Raw genomic sequence first — 23567 nt, 5'->3', positions numbered from 1 at the left:
GGGTTCGTTTTTCCTCGCTGTAAAAGCATAATGGCATCCTAGATTAAGGCTGCAGTTCTAACCCTCCCTCACCTGGGAGTAAGCATGATTAGGCTCACCTGTAGGTTATGTTTTTAAACCTACTTGCACTGTGTCTAGCACAATGTATAAGTTAATGGAAGGTACCAATGAATAGTCTTGACTGGTGCTGTTCAGCATTTCGAGCGTTTTCATAAGGCACTTTAGAATGAGCTTGTCCAAAGCCATTTCAGATCAAACCTGAAACACATAAGGTGTTCAGTTCTCTCATTAACCTGGTTTTTGCATTTGCAGGAGGAAATCCTGTTTTCCCTGGAGCGAGGGAAAGGAACCTGTCACCCTCCAGATGTTGCTTTCCTAACTATTGGCCATGCTGGCTGGGACTGATTGGAGTTCAAGTGCAACAGTATCTGGAGGGCCACAGGCTCCCACCCCTCCACACCTTGTTCAGAGCCCAGATGCTAACAGTATACCCTGGTAGGTTCTGATATACAGCAAAATGAGTATTGGTGCAGCAGTAGAGGCAACACGTTGCATGCAGAAGGTCCCAAATTCAGTCTCGGATATCTTCATTTGAAAGAACCGTAGGTAGTTGAACAAGAAAGAGTCTGCCTAAGAACCTGCAGAGCAGCTGCCTGCCAGAGTAGACCATCCTGGGCTAGATGGGCTAATGGTCTGAAGCAGAATAAGGCACCTTTGTAAGTTCCTAACAAATTGTTCTCCTAGCTAAAAAGGAAAGCACTTAAAGCCCTGCCTAAGCCTTGGAGGGCCACTTTGATGGTGGAGTCAGCAGCAGAGAGGCCAGGGCCCTGACTCGCCACCCTGCAAAGTGGCCTCCTTACAAATCCTGTTGCCACTGACTGGTAATCACATAGTAACATTCAGGAGAGCTGAATTTATATGGTGGGGGGCTTGCATTTTTAAATAATAATGATTTATCCCATGCTCTTTAGATCTACTAGGACAGGGGTTGCTCTCCAGATGTTGTCAGGCTCCAACTCGCATTTGTCCAGCAACATGTGGAAGGTCACAGTTTTTCCACTTTTTATTCTTCTGATCCAGTACTGCTTTTTATTTTTGAATGATGTGTTCACCTTAGCAAGATCAAATACCAACTGAGGTCCCCATTTTCTCCACATATTTGGCGTGGCCTTCCTGAAGAGCCATCGGTAATAATTTGTTCTCCTTGACTCTGCATCTCATGCTGTGTTCCTCAATGCCATATTGCAGTGGTCTACCTAAAATGCCTTCCCCTTCAGCCATTCCACATTTGCTTTTGCTACATATTGATGACAGAATAGCGTATATGGTGGGGAACACCTGCATTCCACCTCAGCCGCCTGCTGTTTAGACCCTGTTATAATATCCCCCCTCCTGCTAAAGAGAGTTGTGTGAAAGGCTGTGTGTCTGGATTCACTGTGTAAACACAGAAGGTTGGTGCCTGGGGCAGAATTTGCCCTGTGAACCTGAGCATTCATATAATATTATATATATATGTAAAAATCATCGCTTCAAAGACCTGTTTTATAACTTGAAATCCAGAATGTGGGGAATATGGTGCATTCTCTTAGAATCAAAACACGTTTTCATTTGTACATGTGCCATTGAGTAGTAGTTGTTGTTGTTGTTATTATTATTATTATTATTATTTAGTCATGTATTTTTATTTCCTCACAAGTTAATATTCCTTCAGTCCTAGCGCCTGAACATGCAAATATACAAGAGCAGTATAATTTGTCGCCAACAATTAAGCTAAATGCTTCAGTTGGTTTCAGCTGTGGTCCCAAGTACAGCTCCATCGTAATCAGTGGGATTTAACTTCTATGCAATAGCCTCAATCCAATGGTTCTAATGGAAGTCTAGAATGTCATGGTCATGGAGTTTCACATCTAAGCACAAGGAGATCACTCTGTACACGACAAGAATCTCCTGTCCATGCATGGATCCCTTCATGGAAGAGAACGGGAAGGTTCTGCACATGGACTGTGTCCCCTGGTTCTAAACTCTGGGTGCTGGGATGTGTAAGCAGAGCTCCCATGTAAATGGATCTCCCCATTCACTTGAATAGATGGGAGCAGCACTGGGCTATCCTATTAAGGCAAACTGATAAGATTATGTGTGCATGTAGAATTCCCATGCTTCAGTTAGACTAATGGAGTGATCCTAAAACTTACTGTCCCAAATAAATGTTTTTGATTGAGCATCCTAAGTACCATGATACAAAATGCAGCTGTATCCATTTTTGGCAGACAGATATGCCAGTGCAAATATTGGTGACAGGGCTACAAATCATCCTACTAAAGTCAATTCCTCTAGCTCAGCTGGCTTGGGCTGTTACAGAAATAGAATAAAATCTCAATCCTCAACCCATTTATCCCCGAGTAGTTTCATTTACATTCCTTGAAGCCAACTGACTTTTCTACAGGATCATTGCAGTGCAAGTCATTTCAAGACGACAGTTTCAAGGTCTCGACCCTAAGCATAGTTGCTCTTCAACATCTTCCATTGAAACCAATGAGATTTACTTGGGAATAAGTGTGTTTACAATTGCAAGGGAGTGTTTGCAGTCTCAGGTTCCTGGTTCGTAACTGACTGATGCAGTGAGGACACATGGTTAGTAACAGCACTTGGACCCAATTGTTGGGGTCAACATTTGTTGAAAAGATGGACATTTATATCCAAGTTATTTTATCTGCAATGTAAATGATTGCTATTTTAATTGATGTGTGCTTTTCTTTACTAAAATGGATACTACTATTGGCTTCTCAGAGTTAAAAACAAGTGTAGTATATTACTAGCCTTTTTAGGAAACGTGTCAGTAGCTGCAAGTTTAGAAGGTCTGTGCTTTTACAATATAGGTTGCCTTAAAATGTTTTAGATATGCAAGCTGCTAATCTGATTGTAGGGACTAAATGTTAGACAGGATATAAAGTACATAATCTGAGTGAGCCGCATAGTATAATATTTGCATTTTGCAACTGAAGAGAGAAAGCTTATTGGACGTAGTATTTTTTAGGTCTCATTTGTTTGTTTTGGGTTTTTTTAAATGTATGTAAACTTGAAAGTTTTGGTAAAGCGAAATGTACATGTAGAACAGTAGAGTGGAAAATGATCGTGCTGGAAATTAAAATTAGAAGAAAAGAGCTTGATTTATTTTCTGTGTTTCGGTTTGACATTGTCACTAGAAACTAGTCAGTGACGGATACCTAAAGCCGTTTCACTGATTTATTGTCATTAGAGTAAGCCTTAGGTATCATTGTACATAAAGGTTTTTGTAACAGAAGGAGAGGGCCGTTGTGCTTGGATCCTGCTTACAGGCTTCCCACAGGCACCTGTGGGAAAAGGATGCTGGACTAAATGGGCCACTGGCCTGATCCACTAGGCTCTTGTTATGTTCTCTTAACTATGACTTACAAAGTATTCTGTGTTTATTGATAGGATTGCCAGCTTACCACAAAAGCTTTGACTAGCCTGCTCCCGTTTCTTTATTAGTAGCATGATTTCCTGAAATCAGCAAATGACCCCTTTCTGAGCACTGAGATGAACATTATCACTGGTAGATCACTGCTTGTAGATCAAGCCGCTGATTAAAATGCTGGCAACCTAATTGTTGAACCATAAATGAAAGCCACAGAGCTAGAAGTAAATATTGGCATCTGGATATGAAAGTCTGTATTTCAAAAGTACCGTTTTCATGGTTTAGGCTTAATTGCAAGAGTTCATGCCTACCAAAATATTGATTCATTATGTGTATCCTTGTATAGGCGAATGGTTGGGGGAACATATTATGGTGACATTTGCTGTTAAATGGTTTTATTTTTATTTTTGTGATATTCTTTACCAAGATACTAATCATTGTAAATTAAGGGGGGGGGGTTAAACTAGCAAGTGTCAAAATGGGAGTTTTTGGGTCATTCTCAAACAAATATTAAGTGTACTTTGAACTTGATGCCCTGAATAATTTCCTGTAACTCTGCAATGCAGCAGGGACTCATCATATTCTGAGAGACATCTTTTTGTAAGGGATGCTGTTTTAAAATCTGAAATACCTGTGAATTTATAAAAGCCTTGGTGTACAATGTTATGGTGTTTAAAAACAAACAAACAGATTAACATCACCTGGTTCCTGTGATTTATTATTATTGTTATTTTTCACTAGTAGATGCTCCCTATCAACTTTAGTGCAATCTGTCTAAACTAAAAGCAATGTAATATAAATGTGGTCTTCAACATGGTATCTCTTAAAATAAATCAGAGAAATTTCCTGACAGCTGGGGGGGAAACACCAGAATCTAGATGCAAGCCTGATGGTCAGGGATGATGGGAGCCATAGTCCAGCAAAATAGAATTGTAGAGTTGGCAGTGACCCCAGAGGATCATCTAGTCCTTCCCCTGCAATGCAGGAATCTCAGCTGAAGCATCCATGACAGATGGCCATCCTACCTCCACTTGAAAACATCTGGAGAACCACAGGTTCCCTGGCCCTCACCTAGATAATTTTAGAATATGATCTGAACAAGGGTGAGCACCAGTTTAAAAATTGTGAGCCTGGTACTCATCTTGTGTAAACAAATGAAGTGAGTGACCCTATGAGCCTCAGCAGTGCATGGGATACAATGGGGAGGTCACAGAGCCGGCATGTGTCTCCTTGTGAGAGTTATTCACAGCCTCCTGAGAAAAATCTTAAAGATGGAAAGGTTAAACTTGAGATTCTCGGTGCAACATGTGGAGAAATAATTGCCAGCTAATGCTTTTCAATTGCAAGCAGGCAGAGCCTGACAGTTGTTTTCATGTGCCAAGCTTATTTCATGTGCAACAGCTCACATCTCTGTGCTGCTGCAGCTAATGAAAACCATTAGATATGAGTCAGTGGAACTGTAGCAATTGACATGAATAACTAGACTATCCTAGCCAAGGCACTGTATGTAAAACTCCCATGTACGATTTCATCCCACACAGTTAAATGTTTAACTAACTGAAAGCTGCGTGACTTGCAGCAGGAGGGAGCCTTTTTCAGCCTGAGGCCTGCATCCCTCATAAGCAACTTTCTGGAGGCGCATGCCAGTGGAAGGAGAGGCCAGAGACAAAAATGGGTACAGCAGTGGATATGACTCTTTCCTTTGTACAGTAGACTACGTTCCACCCCTGTAAAGGCCAGAGGTTTGAACACACACACCCACACCCCTTCACCTTCCATTCAGGAAAGCAATATGTATTATCACATTTTAAGGACACATTCCAGGCTGACAAAAGCATTCAAGGAAGGCCTGTGAGGGACATGACCTGAAGAGAGGAGAGCCAGTTAGAAAGGCTTCCCTCATGCTTGACATGCCCCACTCCTGACCTAGCAACATAATATGAGCTCACTGTTCATACTTAGTACTTCAGCCACATCTGGTTTTAAAATCTATTTCCCTAGACACTCTCAAGCCTACCTGGACTTCAGTTTTCTTTTCAAAAATGTGTGAATTCCATGTGCTTACTCACTGCTGGTTAAAATGGTTTGTGCTTCTCATTGAGCTTGTTCTGATCTTCTTTGGATCATTGCACATACACTGAAAAACATCATCATGATATATCTCATACTCCTTTTATATGTTCTGGTTTTCCGGTTGGCGCCATCTCCGGTTGGCGCCATCGCCGAATGGCGGACTCCCTCCGAGCTCCGGAGGGAGCCTGCTCGGCAGGGGCTGGGTTCTACCGCGCCAGCGACGCGGGGACCCTCAAAAACCATGGGCGCTGAAACCCATGGGCATGGTGACTCGGCGGGCACCGTTTGCGCCCCCCCCCCGACCACGCGAAGGAGCCTTTTTAAAGGCTGCGGAGCGGGTGACGGGGGGGGTGGTGCTGTGAGTCCTCCGCTTCCCCTGCCGAGTGAAGCCACATGCCATTTGGCGGAGAGCGCTGACTTCTTCCATTGAAAATCTGGACTTAAAAGAATAACCCGTGAGTAATTGGAACTTGGATTAAAAAGGGGAACAAATTTTTTCTTAAATTCGGAGCGAGCGGGGGAGGTGCAAAAAGGAAGTCAGCCTCCCCCCTGTTGTAGATGAGCTAAAGCAAAGGACCTGACAACTAAGATCGAGTGCAACCTTTTTTTTTGATAAAGTTATTAATTTCGCGATGGAAAATTATAAGCTGGGCTGGAGGAAAAAAGTGGAATGTGAATTAAAATACAACCCAAACAGTAGCAGTGGGGTATACATAATACACTGTGGACTCCTCCAGACCACCTGTTTGTTCAGCATTCATCCCAATTTGAGTGTGCAAAGCTTTCATACGTGTTTATACTACACCCAGTGTTTACTGAGCATTCATTCTGATTTGTTTATGGGATGAATGCAGTGCTTTTTTCTGGGGGTACTCAAAGGTACACAGTACTGACACTTTTTTCCCTAGAAGAAAAGCACTGGTTATATTGCAATGAACATTCATACTGATTTGGACGGCCAATATAAAATGGTGGTGAGCAGGCACACACACACACCATACATTTAAATCTATCTGACACCACTTGGATAGATGGATAGCCATGGATTCCTCTCAAACATTTCTGGGAGCTGTAGTTTTTTAAGGGTGCTGAGAGTTGTTAGGAGACCCCTATTCCCCTCACAGCGATCCAATTCACAGGGAACTCAGAGAACTGTAGTTCTGTGGGGAAACTGGGGACTCCCAACAACTCTCAGCACCCTTAAGAACCTACAGAATGCTTTGGGGGAAGCCCTGACTATTTAAAGTGGTATCACAGAGATTTAAAGTTATGGTGTGGATGTGCCCAAGATGTTAGAGGGATTGTGGCCTACTCTAGGTGCCCTAAGCTGGCCTGTTGTCCTCAGAGGCAGTGGAAAAACACTTCTGTTGTCAGTTTTGAAGTAAGATTCAAACTGTCAATCTGATCACTTTGTTTTCCCATATGGAAAGGGGGGGGGGCAGAGAGGCATCATCTTTTCATTTGGCTCAGGCAGCAAAGGCTGCCTTTGATAGGCCCTACTTATTTTACTCCTCTCTGCAGACATCCCTATCCCCTGCCAATTTGCAGTTTGCAGCTTCCAAATCATTCCTCTGGCTGTACTTTTTACTCCATGCATACAGTATTGCTAGGCTTGCAGCCTCCAGAGGGGCCTGCGGGCTGCGACTGACAAGAGCCTAGCCCACAGGTAGGCAAACTAAGGCCCAGGAGCCGGATCTGGCCCAGTTGCCTTCTAAATCCAGCCCGCGGACAGTCCGGGAATCAGCGTGTTTTTACATGAGTCGAATGCGTGCTTTTATTTAAAATGCATCTCTGGGTTATTTGTGAGGCATAGGAATTCATTCATATATATTTTTTCCGAAATACAGTATAGTCCACAAGGTCTGAGGGACAGTGGAACGGCCCCCTGCTGAAAAAGTTTGCTGACCCCTGCTCTAGCCTAAAACATGGGGAGAGCAGCAGGTTGGGAGAAGGCTAGCCTATGTTGCCTGGGACCCTCTTAAGGGAAGACCCCGCTGGCTTGCTCTGCAGTCGCTGCAGGCCCTCTGAAACTCTTCCCCCCCCCCCCCAGACGCTGCAACAGGGAGTGTGTTTTTCCAAGACCTGGAGATGTATCCTGACGGCAGCACCCAGATTTGTTCCCCATATTGGGGTATGAACACAATCGGGTGCATGAAGCGCAAGCGAGGGGGCTGCAATGTGGAAATCCCTTAAGTGGGTGGGGGCGAGGAACACCTGAAGCGGATAGGAGGGAGGAGAGTGTTTCCTCCTCTCCCTTAAGCAGTTGCATTATTCCATATATTTTTTCCTTCATGCTCCCTTTCTCCCACGCCCGCCCGCCATCCCCTCTCTTGCAATTAGGTCTTTCTGACGAAAGGTAAATGCACCGCACAAATGTGACGCGGCCTGACCCTGCCTCAATCTGAGGCTCTTTTTATGCACCTTTACAGACACCCCTTTCCAAACCAGACTGCTGTTTTTGCTTGCAGAATCAGTCTTTGCTCACAAGTGCAAGCGGGCGAGCAATTCCTGCTGCAGCGCGACCTGCGAGCCTCCCAAGTCCCTCATTCAGACGCGCCGAAATCGTCCACCCATTCCCAAGCAGCGCGCTTTTGCAACCCGACTCCCGAGTGTGGGCAAGGAAGGAAGGGCATGGGTGCTTCGAGGCCTGCCACTGAGCATGCTCGGATGCCACTGAGCATGCTCGGTAGCGTTTCGATGGTTAAGGGGGAAAAAATCCACAACTTGACGGGTAGCGGAGAAAGGGAGCTCGGCTAGGCCGGTGCGGTTCTGACCGAGCGCGGGGCGCCGCAGGTTTTTTGCACGCCATGGGCAAAAGGGATAACCGGGTGGTGAGTAAGTCGCGCCGCGCTGGAGGGGAGGCCTCTGGGGGGCGGCGAGGCTCTGGAAGGAGGCCCCACGGCGGCTCCTCCTGGACTGGGTGGGGATGCTGGACCCGGGAGTGAAAGACTTGGGGTGCAGGGCGGAGGGGAGGGAGGCTGTTATGGTTTGCCGACCACCTGAGAAGTTTATTTGGGGAGGGGGGACCTGATGTTGGGATGGACTGTGCCAGACATGCACACGGCAGGTCTTTCTTTCTCCACCCCTGGTTGGGGAATCCGGGATGGGGAGGCGGTCATTAATATATATATACACCCTAATGGGGATCGTGGGACCTTTCTGCGCCCCATTGGACTTGGAGTGTCTCTGAAGTTAAAAAAACATGATTTCCTCCTGCAAGTAGCAGGTGGCAGCCAGGGGATCTGTTGGGCGGGCAGATCTAATTGCAATGTGGCAGGAACTTAACCGTACGGGGTATTTTGCGACTTTGCTTTAAGGATTGCGACCGTGTTTCTTAGTCCCCCTGGTGTTTTCACTTCCACTTTTGTGATCCTGTTTGAATACGTAATTCCGGTGCTTTCTTTGGTGTGCTTTTTCACCATATGGGTATAGGGTTTTGATGTTTTGAGGCTGGCCAAGTAAACCTAAAGGCAAAGCAGGAGTGACTAAATGATATCTGCAGCTGTCCTAAGCAAAATAATAATAATAATTGTATTCAAGTTGAACCAAGGCCATTCATTGCTATTAGCACAGATTGGAAATGTGAACGGTCACACTTTGTGCATTAGCATGGAAATGTTCTGAAGTGCCTGGGGAGGAAGGAGGTTTTAGTGATCTCTGCTAAATAGAATTCCTTTGTTGGGTAAAAGCAGATAGCTGTAAGCAAGCTCAGGTTTCTTTCTGAGATTTGATGCTGAAAGGCCCCCTCCAGGTTTTTGGTTTTTTTGCAGGTGTACAGTATTCTGAAACCTGTGATTGGCACAATAAGGTGTATTTGTGGGGGATTTATACAAGACCGTCAGCACATCATTCCACTTCATTAGTTGTTTGGAAATGCTTCCCCACTGTTACTGCTTTATTACCATCTGGAGAGGCACTCTTGCACTATAGTGCAACCAAAGCAGGCAACAAACACACTGGAACACTTGTGGTATAAAAAAATTACAGGATTTCAACAGGAAGCAAGGGAAGTGCGCTATCTGGAAATGAAGCATTATGTCTACCCCAAAGCTATTGCATATGCAAAGAATGTTGAAAGTAGGGTATCATCATGAGCACAAATAATAATAAATGCACAGTAAAGAGAATGTCTGGCCTTACTTGTACAGACCTCTAGAAGTTGTTTGATACAAGTAACTAAGGCTCCCTCCAGACATCCTCTTTACTGTGTATTTTTTATTATTTTTGCTCATGATAATATTATTATTATTATTTATTTTTTATTATCTCTTAAGGTGTGTTAAAGCTATATATGAGATTTGGGGCATAGTAAGAACATGGCAATCTCAATTGATTTCTAATTTTGTACAAGTTAGGCACTGTCCAAATGCAAAAACTCTAGCAGCCTTTCTCAACCTGTGCGTCCCCAGATGTTTTGAGACTACAAGTCCCATCACCCCTAGCTAGCAAGGCTAAAGCTGAGGGATGATGGGAGTTGTAGTCGAACAACCTCTGGGGACCCACAGGTTGAGAACCACTAGAAGGGCTTGTCCATGTAGTAGTCTGCCTTATGGTCATTGGGGCTGTCAAACCTAAACCAGAAAATGGTGAAGAGGAAATACCTGCTGCTAACTCAAAATTATATTGCTGAAATAAAGAAAGTTTCAGGGTTATTTTTGTTCTGGTACTCAAAATCAATTCTTGGGCTGGCTCAGAATTCTTTAATTCTTAGTGTAAGGTCTTTTGTACCATGATCCAGTTGGTGGCACTAGCAAAAAATGAAGTAGAAATCCTAGGAAACTGTGTTATTCCAATTCAGACCTTTGGTCCATGTAGCTCAGTTTTGTCTACACTGATCGGCAGTGACTCTCCAGGTTTCAGGCAGGAGTCTCTCTCTGCCCAGCCTGGAGATGCCAGGGATTAAACTTGGGACCTTTTGTGTGCAAAGCAGATGTTCTGTTGTTGAGGCATGATCCAGTAGATCCTGCAAGCTTGGAACCTGCCCATTCTTGTAGTAAACCAAACTCAGAATTAGCTTTGTGTCAGAACACTTCCTCATCCCTTCTCCTTCTCTTTTGCACCATAATTAAATACTTACAGGGTTCCTTCAATCACAGTTTTCCGGTTTGGATGTAATGTGAAACTGTGGTTTTAAAAGCCCTTCAAGTATTGACTTATGGGGCAAGAGTGAAAGGAGAAGGAGAGAGGAGAGGGGAATAGAGCATTGCAGGGGGCAGAGAATAAAACTAGCTTATGTCTGAACCAAGCCACTCTGTCCTTCAGTAGCCTAAAGCAAGTTAGAATCTTTCCATGATGAGAATAATAAAGACCTATATTACAGCTTGTTGTGAGGATAAATAAGGGACTTCTGTGGCCAAATGTTCAGTGCTACTGAGTTGTATGGTGCTCTCAAAATTTGCCCAGGCTATAAATATTATCACTAATTTCTACAGCCTTGGTTGTGTGCCAGTGTTTCTTGAACAGAATGATTTCCAGAGGCTGAGTGTACACAGCTTCTGCCAGAAAATGAGACTAGAGAGGGAAAAGGCAAAATGAATGACTATTTATTGCTTGTTATGTGTTCTATTTAAAAATCAACACTCTTTGATAGTCAGAGAGCAACTGGACTTGGAAAATAAAGCAATGGTTCCCCCCTCAGAATTTTGTCACAGCCACGGCATATATTTAAAGTAAATTTAAAGCACATGTCTGCCCCCACCCCCCCAAGAATCGCGGGCACTGTAGTTTGTTAAGGAAATTATAGCTCTGTGAGGGTAAGCTGCAGTTCCCATGATTCTTTGGGGGGAAGTCATGTGCTTTAAATATGCTTCAAATGTATGGTGTGGTTGTCACCTTTAAATATTTATTTATTTATTTTATTTCCATAAAACTTAAACACCACTTGGTTGTACAACAACAACAACAACAACAACAACTCTGTAAGTGGTTTACAAAAGATAAAACAGAAAATCAACCCATAAGGAAGTCTGTGCACTTGTCTTCTAAGAATCTGCTAGGTACCTGAAGAAGACTGTTGTTATTGTTGTTTAATTTTAAAATGCTTTCATTTCTCTCTATAAATAGGAGGTTGAGGTGCTATTTTAATGTCAGCAAAGTGGAATGACTTTAAATTTATCGCTTTGTAATCTTTTAGGCTTATATGAATCCCATAGCAATGGCTAGATCACGAGGTCCTGCTCCATCTTCAGGACCTACCATACAAGACTACTTGAACAGACCAAGACCAACATGGTATGTATGGCCATAATGACTTCCCTCCTTTTCCAGAGCCCTTGTGTTATGAAGGAGAATGGGACTTCAGTTCCGAAGGCTATCACCTGGTTTGCATGTAACTCTTAACCATAGCCAAGTGTTATGTTGGTTTTAACTATGGTTTATCCAAACAATTCAAGTATGTTAACTACGAAAATGACTTTTTCAGACAGACTAAAGTTTAGAGTAATCACAGTTTGTTTTGGTTCAGACATAACAACAGACTACAGTTAGTTGAAGGTAGAAGCAAATGCTCCCAAGCTCCTTATTGTGGTCGTACCAAAAGAGGAGCAGGGACAAAGTATAGTTTATTATCACATGCCAGTGCAGCCAATAATAGGCCAAGTGAATCCCACGGAATAATTACTTGCATCTAAGTCATACGTCCCCAAACTCTGCCCTCCAGATGTCTTGGAACTACAACTCCCATCATCCCTGGCTAACAGAACCAGTGGTCAGGGATGATGGGAATTGTAGTCCCAAAACATCTGGAGGGCAGAGTTTGGGGCTGTATGATCTAAGTAGCCTCAGTAGGTTTTGGCTTGAAGGCAGTTGCCCAGACTAGATAGATAGATAGATAGATAGATAGATAGATAGATAGATAGCTTGGATCATAACGTAAGTTAACATAAGGAAATTCATGAAAGGTAACTTTCCCATAGTAACCTCCCTCCTGTCATTCACAGTGCCCCATCCCATATTTTTTCAGGATTTCCTCCCCACCAACACTACCTTCTGGAGAAGATTTTCAGGGGTCATCAACTTCCTTAAGTTAACTTAACTAGGGTCCAAGCCTGTTGTATCAGATATGGTGAATTTACAACTGGCTGCCTTGAAGATTTTCATAAATCAGGGCTTTATATTGTTTTGTTTGCGTTAAAGGGAAGAAGTAAAAGAACAACTAGAAAAGAAGAAGAAGGGTTCCAAAGCCTTAGCAGAATTTGAAGAAAGGATGAATGAGGTTTGTTATTGGTTTAACTTTATGTAGATAGATTACTTAGATTTTTTTCTCCTGCTCTACTCTCAGAAGCATAATGAAATTGTCTTGTTATCCCACCCCAGCCATCTGCCTGCCCTTTTACTGTATTACTTTAAAATTGTAGCAGAGTGATAGAAACTGTTGCTTATCTCGTCCCTTGCCAATCCAATATTATTGCTAAATGCTGTTTCCCCCTCCCCAGGAAATGATAACATCTAATTTGTAAGGCCTCCATTTTGCAAGCTTCCACTGTGAAAACTGCAGATTGTTCTGCTCAGCAAGAGCTAAAATGGAAAGCTCTGTCAGACCTTGAAATACTTTGAAATGTATTCAGATAACTCTGACAAAGCTATTAGGAGCCATTGTGCTACGGGAACATAGTGCCCACGAAGGAGCGATCACTACCAGCAAACATAAAATTCTTGCCAGAAGCCTTAAAAACTGAGGAGAAAGGGAAGAGCAAAGGGAGGTTAACAGACATAGCACTTATAGGTATGCATTCCTAGGAACAGCCGCTGTAGCCCAGTATGTGAGGACAAAGCCTTGTTTTTTACACTAGAATAATGACCTTTTGGAGAATGAAGACTTATTAGTGACACCAAGGGATTTAGATGTTCAATATTTCTTAGGATGGATGGAACGCTATGTAACTTTCTTCAAGTTCTTAATCATATAGCTTTAAAAGTTTGTGAGAGCAATTTTTTAAGAAAAATGTTCAGGAGAGAAAAAGGCTGAATATGTTCCAGACTGCTATTTCTGCCCCAACCCCCTTACATAATGCTAGTATTGTTGATATTGTTAAGAGAAAATGCTGGTTATTTTTGTTGCTTTATAGTTAGTTAGGTTTCTTTAAGGTTTTACTATTTTGTTATGCTTCTTTTTTATCATATTTGTGGGTTTTTTTAGAAAAAAAATTCAAGGCCTGACATACCATACAATTTTAAATGACAAAGATTCTTGTGGCATCTCAAAGCCTAAGAGTTCAATTCTGTGCACATCTACTCAGACATAAGTCCTGTTGAGTTCATTAGGACTTCCACTCAGGTATGTGGGTACCCTATACCCGTAAGTCCCAGTGAACTAAATGAGACTTACTCCTGAACAGAGGCGTCTAGGTTTGCACCTTAACAAATGTATTGTGGCCTACGCTTTCATGGACTCGAGACCACTTCGTCTAGCAGACCCTGCTCCATGGAAGCTTCAACCACAATAAATGTCCCAGAGGATTCTGTGCAGTTCTTCCAGCAACAGTCTTCACACAGCTTTCACTGGAAATTCTCCATCAATAGCCTTCGCGTATCCATGGCTTTGAGTAGACGCTTATTTGTTGAAGGGAGAAGCTGACTGCCTGCTCTGCGTGAAATTACAACTGATTACTTCCAACTTTTTTTTCAGAACTGGAAAAAAGAACTCGAAAAACACCGGGAGAAATTGTTAAGTGGAAGTGAGAGCACTTCAAGGAAGAAAGAGGTAAAACATCTTTAGCATTCAAGGGCAATGGGGTCTGGATCTTTAGATAGCCTTTGCTGTTTGGCAGTACGGCAGTGCAACTCCTACTAAAGAACATATCACTGAATGTAGAACCCTAACTTCATCGGTGACACACACACATGGACATACTAATTCTAGATTCATTTATTTCCTTTTAGAAGAAGAAAAAGGAGAAGAAGAAATCCAGTAGGGTGAGCAAAGATTTCAGGGTGTTTTCCCCAATGTACAAGTTGATCTACATTTTAACTTAAGAGAGTTAAGTAAACAGGTGCAAGGCATTCTTCTCCAGCCTTGGGTCCCCAGGTGTTTTTAGATCATATACCTATCTCATCACCCCTGACAATTAGCTTCTCTGGCTGGGGATTATGGGCATTTGTCCAGCAGTATCAGGAGTCCCAGGGTACAGGAAAGCTGGTTTAAGGAGAAAAAATGTTTTTGAAAGCTGTTTTATGTGTTGTTAATACCTAATCTTGGCTTTAAACCCAAATGACGCATCTTTATTTAAAGAATGTATCCTAATATCAGTGTTTAGCAGTCAAGAGAGTAATTGTAGGGGCCATCTTCTTGGGCTGTTCATTTTTGCATTTATCTAACAAATTCTGCATCTCACAAATTTACGTTTTGTTGTCTTTGGTCAAGTTGTCTCCATCTTCCTCTTCCTCATCAAGCTCTGATTCTTCCAGTAGTTCTTCTGATTTTGAAGATGAGGTAAGAATGCGGTTAACTGAAACTGTCCCTTTCTGTGAAATTGTGCCAGTTCCCCCTTTTCATCTCGATTATTTTGATATGTTTGCATTCAAATGTAAGGCGGGGGGGACTCTAGTGTGTGTCGTTTTGATCAGGAGGAAGGCAACCTTGTCAGGAACAGTTTTTTTCAAGTCTTCTACACCCTCATCCTAAGTACATTGGCTTGGATTGAGTTCTTGTACATGGGCTACTACATACGGGATGCTCCTGCTGGTACAAGTGACTGGGTGGTGGAAGGATTTCTGACCATTTCTCCTGCAGCCCCCTGGAAACCTGCTCCAGACCATCTGGAACTACATTGAAGGCATGGGAGTGGGGGCTGCAGTGGAAAGGAGAAAATCAATAATTTTGCCTCTTTCTCTTCCCCTCCCTCAAGTGGAAGCCTATGCTAGATTGCAGGCCCTTGCACTTTTGAATAGAGGAAGGAAAATGTAGTCCAATCTGTTAATGAAAACCTACAAATAACCATGCCCATAGGAAAGGAGTTAGTCAGGATACTTAACAGGCTTCTGAATTTCGGGTTAGGCTGCTATTAGGAGGAAGAAGCTCAGTTGTCGCCATGCATACATTGTGGGCTCCCAGCCATTATTCAGAAGTAGATCTCATTTATTTCATCCATGTATAGGCTCTCATCTTTGGGGAGGGTCTTCTATTGACTCTCCCAAGTCCTTCCTTCCTTAGTCTTCTCCAAGCTCATCTCAACTAGATAACATAGTAGAGGCTTTGAAAACTTGTCCATCAGAGTTTAGGAGAGGGAGCTACAGCTCAATAAAGTCAGTAAAAAGCCTGTGGCGCTCCTTCAAAGGGAATGACTATTGTGTTTAGCATGTGGGTGTAAGAGACTTCTTGCTTTTTTCCCCCAATTCAAAACTACTTATGTTATTTTTACATGGAAGAGCAGAAACAGGCTGTTAAATAAACAGCCAGCAAAAATGAACATTCTGTGTGTGGAAGAGATGAAAATGTTACCTCGAGGCAGTGCATTGATTAAGTTGTTGAGGGCCCTTAAAGTATTGGTGTGCCTAAATGTAATGAGCTCTGAGCATCGTTGCAGGATTAAATGTTTAGCATGCATTGTTCTTCTGAAGATGGCAAGATGGAGTGCTGCAAAAGCTTAAAAGGCTGTGTCCTTGTTAACACTGTGCAGGCCAAAACTGTGTATTAGGCAGCCATCTCATGTATTAAAGCCCCAGTGACTGCTTCTTCTCTGCAAAGTGGCATCAGGTGGGGTAATTTGCAGTAGAGAAGGCAATTACTGGAGTGGGTGTTTACCTTTCTCCACCTGCTGTTTGTCTCCTGCAACCTGCTTTCCCCCCTAACCTAGGTTCCAGTCCTGTATAAGATAGAAATGTGGGTATCGCTACCCAGCTGTGTGAAAAGTAGGTTGGAGGAATTTTAGTGGAAAGATGTTGAGGGGTAGGCACCGTCTCCTCTGCTTCCAGCTTCTTCATTGCAGATCACCTCCTCCTTGTGCTCCCTGGCAGAAAAGAACTGGTTGTTGAGCTCTTCAGTACACAAGATGGCCACGCAAAGTGTAGTTCTGGCCTCAGTTTGGCTTGTCACAGAGTAGAATTGTGATGTACAAAGCGAGCCCTTGGCCAAAACAATGCGTTCAGTGTTGTTGTTCAACAAAGAGAAATGCAAAGGGGCATCAAGGGAGTTTTAAAAGCTTAAGCACTCTGAATGGAAACTGAGACCAATCCACTCCATGGTTTCCAGAGACAAGTGATCCAACAAAATATTAAAAAACAGCAGCCAGAACAACAATAAAATGATTAGCATTAGTAGACAAAACATCAAATCACTGTGCTGGGGAAAGTATCTGGTAAGGGTTCCAGCAGAACCCTTCAAGGTTTTGCAAAGTAAGAAAGACAGGATCCAAACTAGCTGAGCTGCAGTAATTAGTACATTAATAGTTCAAGTTAGTCTGAGCTGAATATGTATCTTTTTGTACTGATACTGTAGATACAATATTATATCCACTTATCTGGGAACAAATCCCCATTGAACTCAACGGGACTTTAGACATGTATGGATTTTTAAACAGGCGTTTATGCAGCTATCAGTGTACTTTTATGAGCTGCATCTGCCCTTTTAATTTTTCACTGAAAAATTCTGCTAATGACCTTCTGGATGTTTAAACTTGAGTCAACGAGGCAAGAACTGTAGTGTTTGGTTGGACAAAGAAAGCCATTGGATTTAATCTTGATGACTAAAAATCAAGTTGCCTGTGTAAGCTTCAGCCATCCTTGTGCAGCAGTACAGTCGATGCCAAAATGATCCAAGCTCAATGCTTAGATAACGATTTGCCATGAACAAAATCAAACCATTTTCTTAAAATATTTGTGGCTAGGATAAGAAACAAGGGAAAAAGAGAAGAAAGAAGAAGCACCGCTCCTCACGGAAATCATCTGAAAATTCTAGTTCAGATTCTGACTCGGACGGCAAGGTAAAGTGTCCTATTGTATTAGTCATCTTGACATTTTCCTAAGATACCCAGTAGCGGTGTGAGTAGTGGTACAGAGCCGCCCACCCAGCACTTGGTGGCATTGCTACTGTTAACCTGGATGGTGCTGAGGTGGAGTAGCAGTGAAGATGGTGCCATGTGGTGGCACTGGCGAGAGAACCGGATTGGTGGGAGATCCTACTACCCCACCATACACATTGCAACTGAAGATACCTTAAAACTTCATAGAATCTCATGGCACCTTAAAGACAAATAGTTCATGATGGCAAAAATAATAATATTTGTGGACTTGATTCCGCTTCATCAGATGCAGTATCTTTAATATCCCTGGTTTTTGTTTTCCATAGAGTGATATTTCCAAGATCAGTTAGAAGTGGGTGGGTGGTGCGTTGTGGGTGTGTGATAGCATGTCACAGGGTGTGTGCCGTTCCCTTCTGTCCTTTTGTCTAGATTCACCTACTGGCAAATGTAGTTGCTGACCAACTAAGAACAGCCTTACCCTGTACTGTAAGAATAATACAGCAGCTGTTTCTGCATGACTGGAAGCTTTGTTATGAGCATCCATCTTCCAGAGTACCAATAAATTGTTAACTGTGCAATAGGCATATTTCTCATCATAGGAAATGTTTAGACTTCAGGTAGCGTTGATTTTATAATCACTGACAGCACAAGGGCTATCTTTTACACTGTAACTACTATCTTTTATACCATAACTACTTTTCATCTCTTTATTTAGGACAGCTTAAAAAATAAAAGGGCAAAGGAAGACTTTGAAAGAGAAAAGGTAAAATACTTTCATAAATTGTAAAACAACAACTACCTCAAGACTTGGGGTTCATGTAGAAGCTCAGTGTCTCTATTCAGAGCACTTGTCAGCTGGAATTTGATTATCCAGATTTTCATAAGTGCTTCTTTCACTATTGGAAATAAGACTTTGACAAACAGGGCAAACATTTCTGAACCGTGAATGTCAATGAGCGTTCTAATGGGCTGGGCTGTTTGCGAAAATCGTGGTGCAATTCTCACTTCTCGTCAGTGAATTTCTGCCATTACTTATCAAAATGGCTAGTTATTATGCACCCTTTTTTTTGTATAAAGCAACTTTCAGGTTTCTTATGCTGCCTAGCATCTGTCTGTCTCAGGAGACAACAGAGGAATGCGCCTTTGGGGGTGAAGCCAAGCTTCTGGGGCTGTAGACCGATATGGAAGAGACATGTTTTGTTGCAGGTGGGGCAGAGAAAGGTGTCCAGTTGTGCTGTTGCAGATCCACCATGACGCTTCTTCTCTCTGCGCTCCTCCACGTGGTTATTCCTCCTCTGGTCACGGCTATGAATACATGAATGCATTTTGTCCTCTCAGGTTTTAACTTTTAATTTTTAGCTTGAAGTCTCGTTGCCCTTGAATAAATGTTCAAATGCAAGCACTGGTGCATAAATTTTAAGCCAGTTGTTCGTAATACAGTGGTACCTCTGGTTACAAACTTAATTCATTCTGGAGGTCTGTTCTTAACCTGAAACTGTTCTTAACCAGAGGTACCACTTTAGCTAATGGGGACTTCCGCTGCCGCCGTGCTGCCGGTGCGCAATTTCTGTTCTCATCCTGAGGTAAAGTTCTTAACCCGAGGTACTGCTTCCAGGTTAGTGGAGTCTGTAACCCGAAGTGTTTGTAACCCGAGGTGTCTGTAACCCGAGGTACCTCTGTATATTCTTCTGATTGTTCAGTACACAAAATGTGGCTTTTATCTTTCATAGGATACCAAAAGCCTTGAAAGGAAAAGAAAAAAAGCAGATCGTGGGGATGGCATGTTATCGACAGAGTCCTCATCAGAATCAGAACACACAGAGGAGGTTGGTATGCCTATAAAGCCAAAAGCTAATGTAGAAACAAATGAATTCAGCAAATAAGCGTCCTGTTCAACTTGTCCCTTCAGAGATATGGGAGCCATTTTGCCATATGTGCCATTCCAGGTGAATGTGAATGAATAAATCATAAGAGAAGGACATCCTTCCCAGCTGGATGTTCCTAGTATGGGCCTCTGTGGTTGCTTTTTAATTGCCACACACACACCATACCTGGAAAAAAGTAAGAATTGTGAAGCTGTGTACAGGATAGCAGACTTTATAGTTGGAAAAAAGAAGATTTCTGCATATTTGAGAGAAGAGGAAATGTTATTTCTCCACAGCAGTACTAGACAATATTGGTATTTGGCTGTTGTATGTGTATTTCAGCATATTTGAAAATATTACTCTGCTCCTCTCCACGTAGGTACCAGCAAAAAAGAAGAAAACCAGTGAAGAAAAAGAGAAAAATGTAAGCATTTTCCTGCTTATCAAATAACTTCCAACAAAAACTGATTTTAAATTTCAGACCGGCATAAATATGTGTTGGCACAAACTCCTCCTGGAGTTTCTCTGACGTCAGCATTTTGGCATAAATGAGAGCAGAATTTTATTTATTGATTAAATTTACATCCCTCCCTTTTCTCCCAAATGAGCTGAGGGTGGCAATCACCTGACTGGCTGCATTGCTTATCCTGACTTTGTATATGGCACAGAAATAAGGACCTAAACAATGAATTTGCATTGAATCAGACCATTAAAGACAGTGCTGCCAACTGTGCTTGCTTGGCAAAAGGTTTCCAAACAACATCGCCTGGATTTTTAGCTAGATTTTTCTCCAACTTATTTGATATGCCCAGGTTTGACACTGGGGCCTCAAACACGGTTTTGCATAGTAGGTGTTACTCTCTATTTGGTTTAATTTAATTTCAGAATAGCTTTGGTTAATCCTTCTTTTGAAAACACATATGCTTAGTCGGGGCCTATATCTGAGTGAATCGACTGCAGTATCCTGTGATCGTTCATGCTATTTTACATTTTCTTAAAGGATAAAACAAAGAAACGGAAGAAGCACAAGAAACATGGCAAAAAGAAAAAGAAGAAGACTACCAGCTCAAGCTCTTACTCAGAATAACTTCAGTCAAGACTCTCTTCCCCCCAACACCTTCCTATCAAAAGTGCAATGAGACTAGAGAGAACTGCAACTGTGAAAATTACGAGAAACTTTACCAAACTGCATGAGTTCTCTTGTGTATTAACAATATTCTAAACTTTCAGCTTGCCCAGTGCAGTTGGGCTGGAAATAGCCATTGTTGTTGCCTGATGCTTAAATATATGTAGTATTCCCCACTCCCCTCGGCCCCGGTGACTGGCGTTAAATGTTTTAAAATAAGCCCTGCACATGGCTTAATGATGTAACAGCAGTGCAAAATAGGGTTGGTACAAGAAAAGGGTTTGCCCATTCCAGGGTCTATGTATGTGCACCCTGCACCCATGGGTCCCCCTGCATTTTAATGGAAGGCCCCGATTCACACACGTAAACAACTGTGCATGTAGATCAGCCGTTTACTGTAATGACTGGGCCAGCCCTTACGGATGGACACCCTGCCTGTGCACCTATTCCCATAAAGCAAACAATGAATTTGGGTGTTTTTATTTTTGAACGGGTGGTTAAATTTAAATTTTCATTATATTTTTTTACAAATATGCAAAATTCATTATCAAAGATGAACACAGCATAGCAACTCCTGTGACATTTCATTACTACTGATGCCATTTTTTGAAACAGGAATGTGTCAGTAACCTGTACAAATGTCAGTTTGTGTGTATGTATCATAATTTTGCTCTCTTTTTTTTAAAGTGGGGGGGCATGGATGTTTGTGTTCTCTTGGATCTGACATCTTATTTTGAATCCTTGCAAGCAGCACCAGTGTTTGCTGATGCTGTTGCTGTGCTTCCAAGGGTACTTTAAGCAGCCATTTTTCTTTCTGAATATGGGGTAAATTCCACCAAGACGACCTTTCCCTGTGCAGGCCCCATGAAAAGTAAATAGGACCCGCAGAAGAGCAGTTGTATTGATGACTGGTTATGGAAAAGCTAGATGCGATTGGGGACAGTTGCTTTGTTAGTTTACATGGCTACCCCATTCACGTATAATGGTGTGGAGTGTCTAATTTTTATAACAAAAAGCACATGTGACTGAGGAGAGCTGAAATGTGGCAGCCTTCTCATTTGTGCTTCGTTGTTCCCTAGTCTAGCTCACTTCTGGTATTGGAGCTGAGCCGGGGGAATGGTGCATAGAGCAACAAAACTCAGAGAGATGACACAGGAGGGTGGGGGTGGGTGGGAAGAGAGGCTACCCCCAACTTTTGCTGTTTAAAAAAGACCCTACCCTCCTCTCCCTGCCTTTTTATGCATGAACAGGCACGTGAACAACAAATGTGATTTGTCTGTTCCCATCTAATCTGGTCCTTGGTTTATTTGGAACCTGTAGCACATGCTGCTGGGATAAGCAAGAAAACGCCAGCCTAATGTGGCATAGCTGACACCCCAAAAGTGAGGATTTTACCCCTGTTGAATCAAAATAATACTGAGTACTTAACATTTGAGGTGGCATTGAGTTAATTGATTTCTCTCCCCCCCCCCAGCAAACACTGTTGCATTTATTATTATTATATTTGTGTTGTCATTAAGGTATTTAGAATTAATGTTCTGCATGATTTTGTCCCATTTTTAAATTAACCAATAGAGAAATGCAGTTGTAATCGATGGGATTTTTTAAAAAAAGTAATTATGTTTCACATGCAGCATTACTTACAGATTTTTATTGCATCCATGCCTATGTTTTAAATGCACACTTGCTGAAGATATTTAGCATGTAAAAAGCTGAGGGGATGATATCAAACAGCTTCATATTGAAGCTGATTTTACTCTACACAAGTTCCGTGGCAGACCTGTTATGCAACTATGTCTTGGTATTCAAAATTACTGCCAGACACTTAGTAAAGATAATGTTTGAAAAAATTATTCATTTCTGCATTGTCTCTGTGTGTGTCAGACAGGTGGACCGGAAATAGGGAGAGACAGAGTGTGTCCAAACAACTCTCCCCCCCCCCCCCGAAATAAAGTGTAGCACCATATGCATGCTATGGTAACAGGAATAGCCGCAATGAGCTATATAAATTTGCCTCTCCATAGGGACCAGCCCTGAGATTGAGTAATGCTTGCTTCTTCAGCTGCCTGTTAAGCAGATGAGCAGAAAGATACAGTGGTACCTCGGGTTACAGACGCTTCGGGTTACGCGTTTTCCGGTTACGGACCGCGGGAAACCCGGAAGTACTGGAAAGGGTTACTTCTGGGTTTCACTGCTCGCACATGCCCAGAAGACCAAATTGAGTCACACACGTGCGCAGACACGGCCCTGCAGGTTACGAACGCTGCGGGTTGCGGACGTGCCTCCGTCACGGATTACATCCGCAACCCGAGCTTCCACTGTATTAATTTGGGTCACTGCAAAAGTAGAAATTAAATTGTTACTATTGTTCTCAGAAAGCCTGTTTTGTTAGCCTTTTCAAATTATTGTGGCAGAACACGGGGGGAAAGCAGTGGGTCTCAAGGTTGGATACCTCCTCCCACCAGCTTCTTGTGGTGAAGAAGTTTTTTTAAACAAATTGCTGTCAAGATGTTGTCCAGTACTATGGTGGGGTGTACTATCTTGTTGGAAATCCTAAGTTCCTTTTGACTCAAAGCCATACATATGTAAAGTGATCTTGTTCTGTCTAAAACTGGTGTAGGCTATACACAGATTACTTTTCAGATAACTATGTGTAGCATGAGGATTACTTGGAAGTTTATCATTGAATTCTTTGAAGATAACAGTAATACTGCACAGCTTCCTTGAAAAACAGTGTTTGCTTACCATTTCTAGCCATAGGGCAGAATGAACAGAGATTCTAGACCAGTGGTTCCTAACCTTTTTTTGGCCATGCCCCACCTAAGCATCTCTAAAATCCTGAAGCGCACCCCCCTCCCGTGTGACATATAATTCTTATTATTCAGAAAGTGAAGTCCTGTTCACATAGAGAACGCCTAAAATTCACTGTTAATAACTCATTCTCTAATTGCCCCCCTTTAAAATCAACTTGCCATCCTGTGGGGTGTGCGCCCCACCTTGGGAACCACAGTTCTAGACTCTATACTGAAAGGTGCGTTCCCAAAACCTGCAAACTAAAAACGAGCCCAACACATCTGGCCAACATCATGCTGTGTTGCACCTAGGCTCAC

At 42.6% G+C, this 23567-nt stretch overlaps 1 protein-coding gene across 1 annotated transcript; it reads left to right on the top strand.

The window, feature by feature from the left end:
* The first annotated feature begins 8183 nt into the window (after positions 1-8183).
* FAM133B (family with sequence similarity 133 member B) lies at positions 8184-22310 on the top strand. The gene is made up of 11 exons (XM_081833909.1): positions 8184-8340; positions 11643-11740; positions 12644-12722; positions 14136-14210; positions 14390-14422; positions 14871-14939; positions 17332-17427; positions 18182-18229; positions 19197-19292; positions 19711-19755; positions 20332-22310. The coding sequence occupies exons 1-11, from the start codon at positions 8317-8319 to the stop codon at positions 20416-20418; spliced, it is 750 nt and encodes a 249-aa protein (XP_081690035.1). The 5' UTR covers positions 8184-8316; the 3' UTR covers positions 20419-22310.
* The last annotated feature ends 1257 nt before the right edge of the window (positions 22311-23567 follow it).

Source organism: Podarcis erhardii (assembly GCF_964252035.2).
Source record: "Podarcis erhardii genome assembly, chromosome: 12".
Classification (NCBI taxonomy): Eukaryota; Metazoa; Chordata; class Lepidosauria; order Squamata; family Lacertidae; genus Podarcis; species Podarcis erhardii.
Note: the sequence above shows the minus strand (reverse complement) of the source record. Positions and strands in the feature narration are given on the sequence as shown.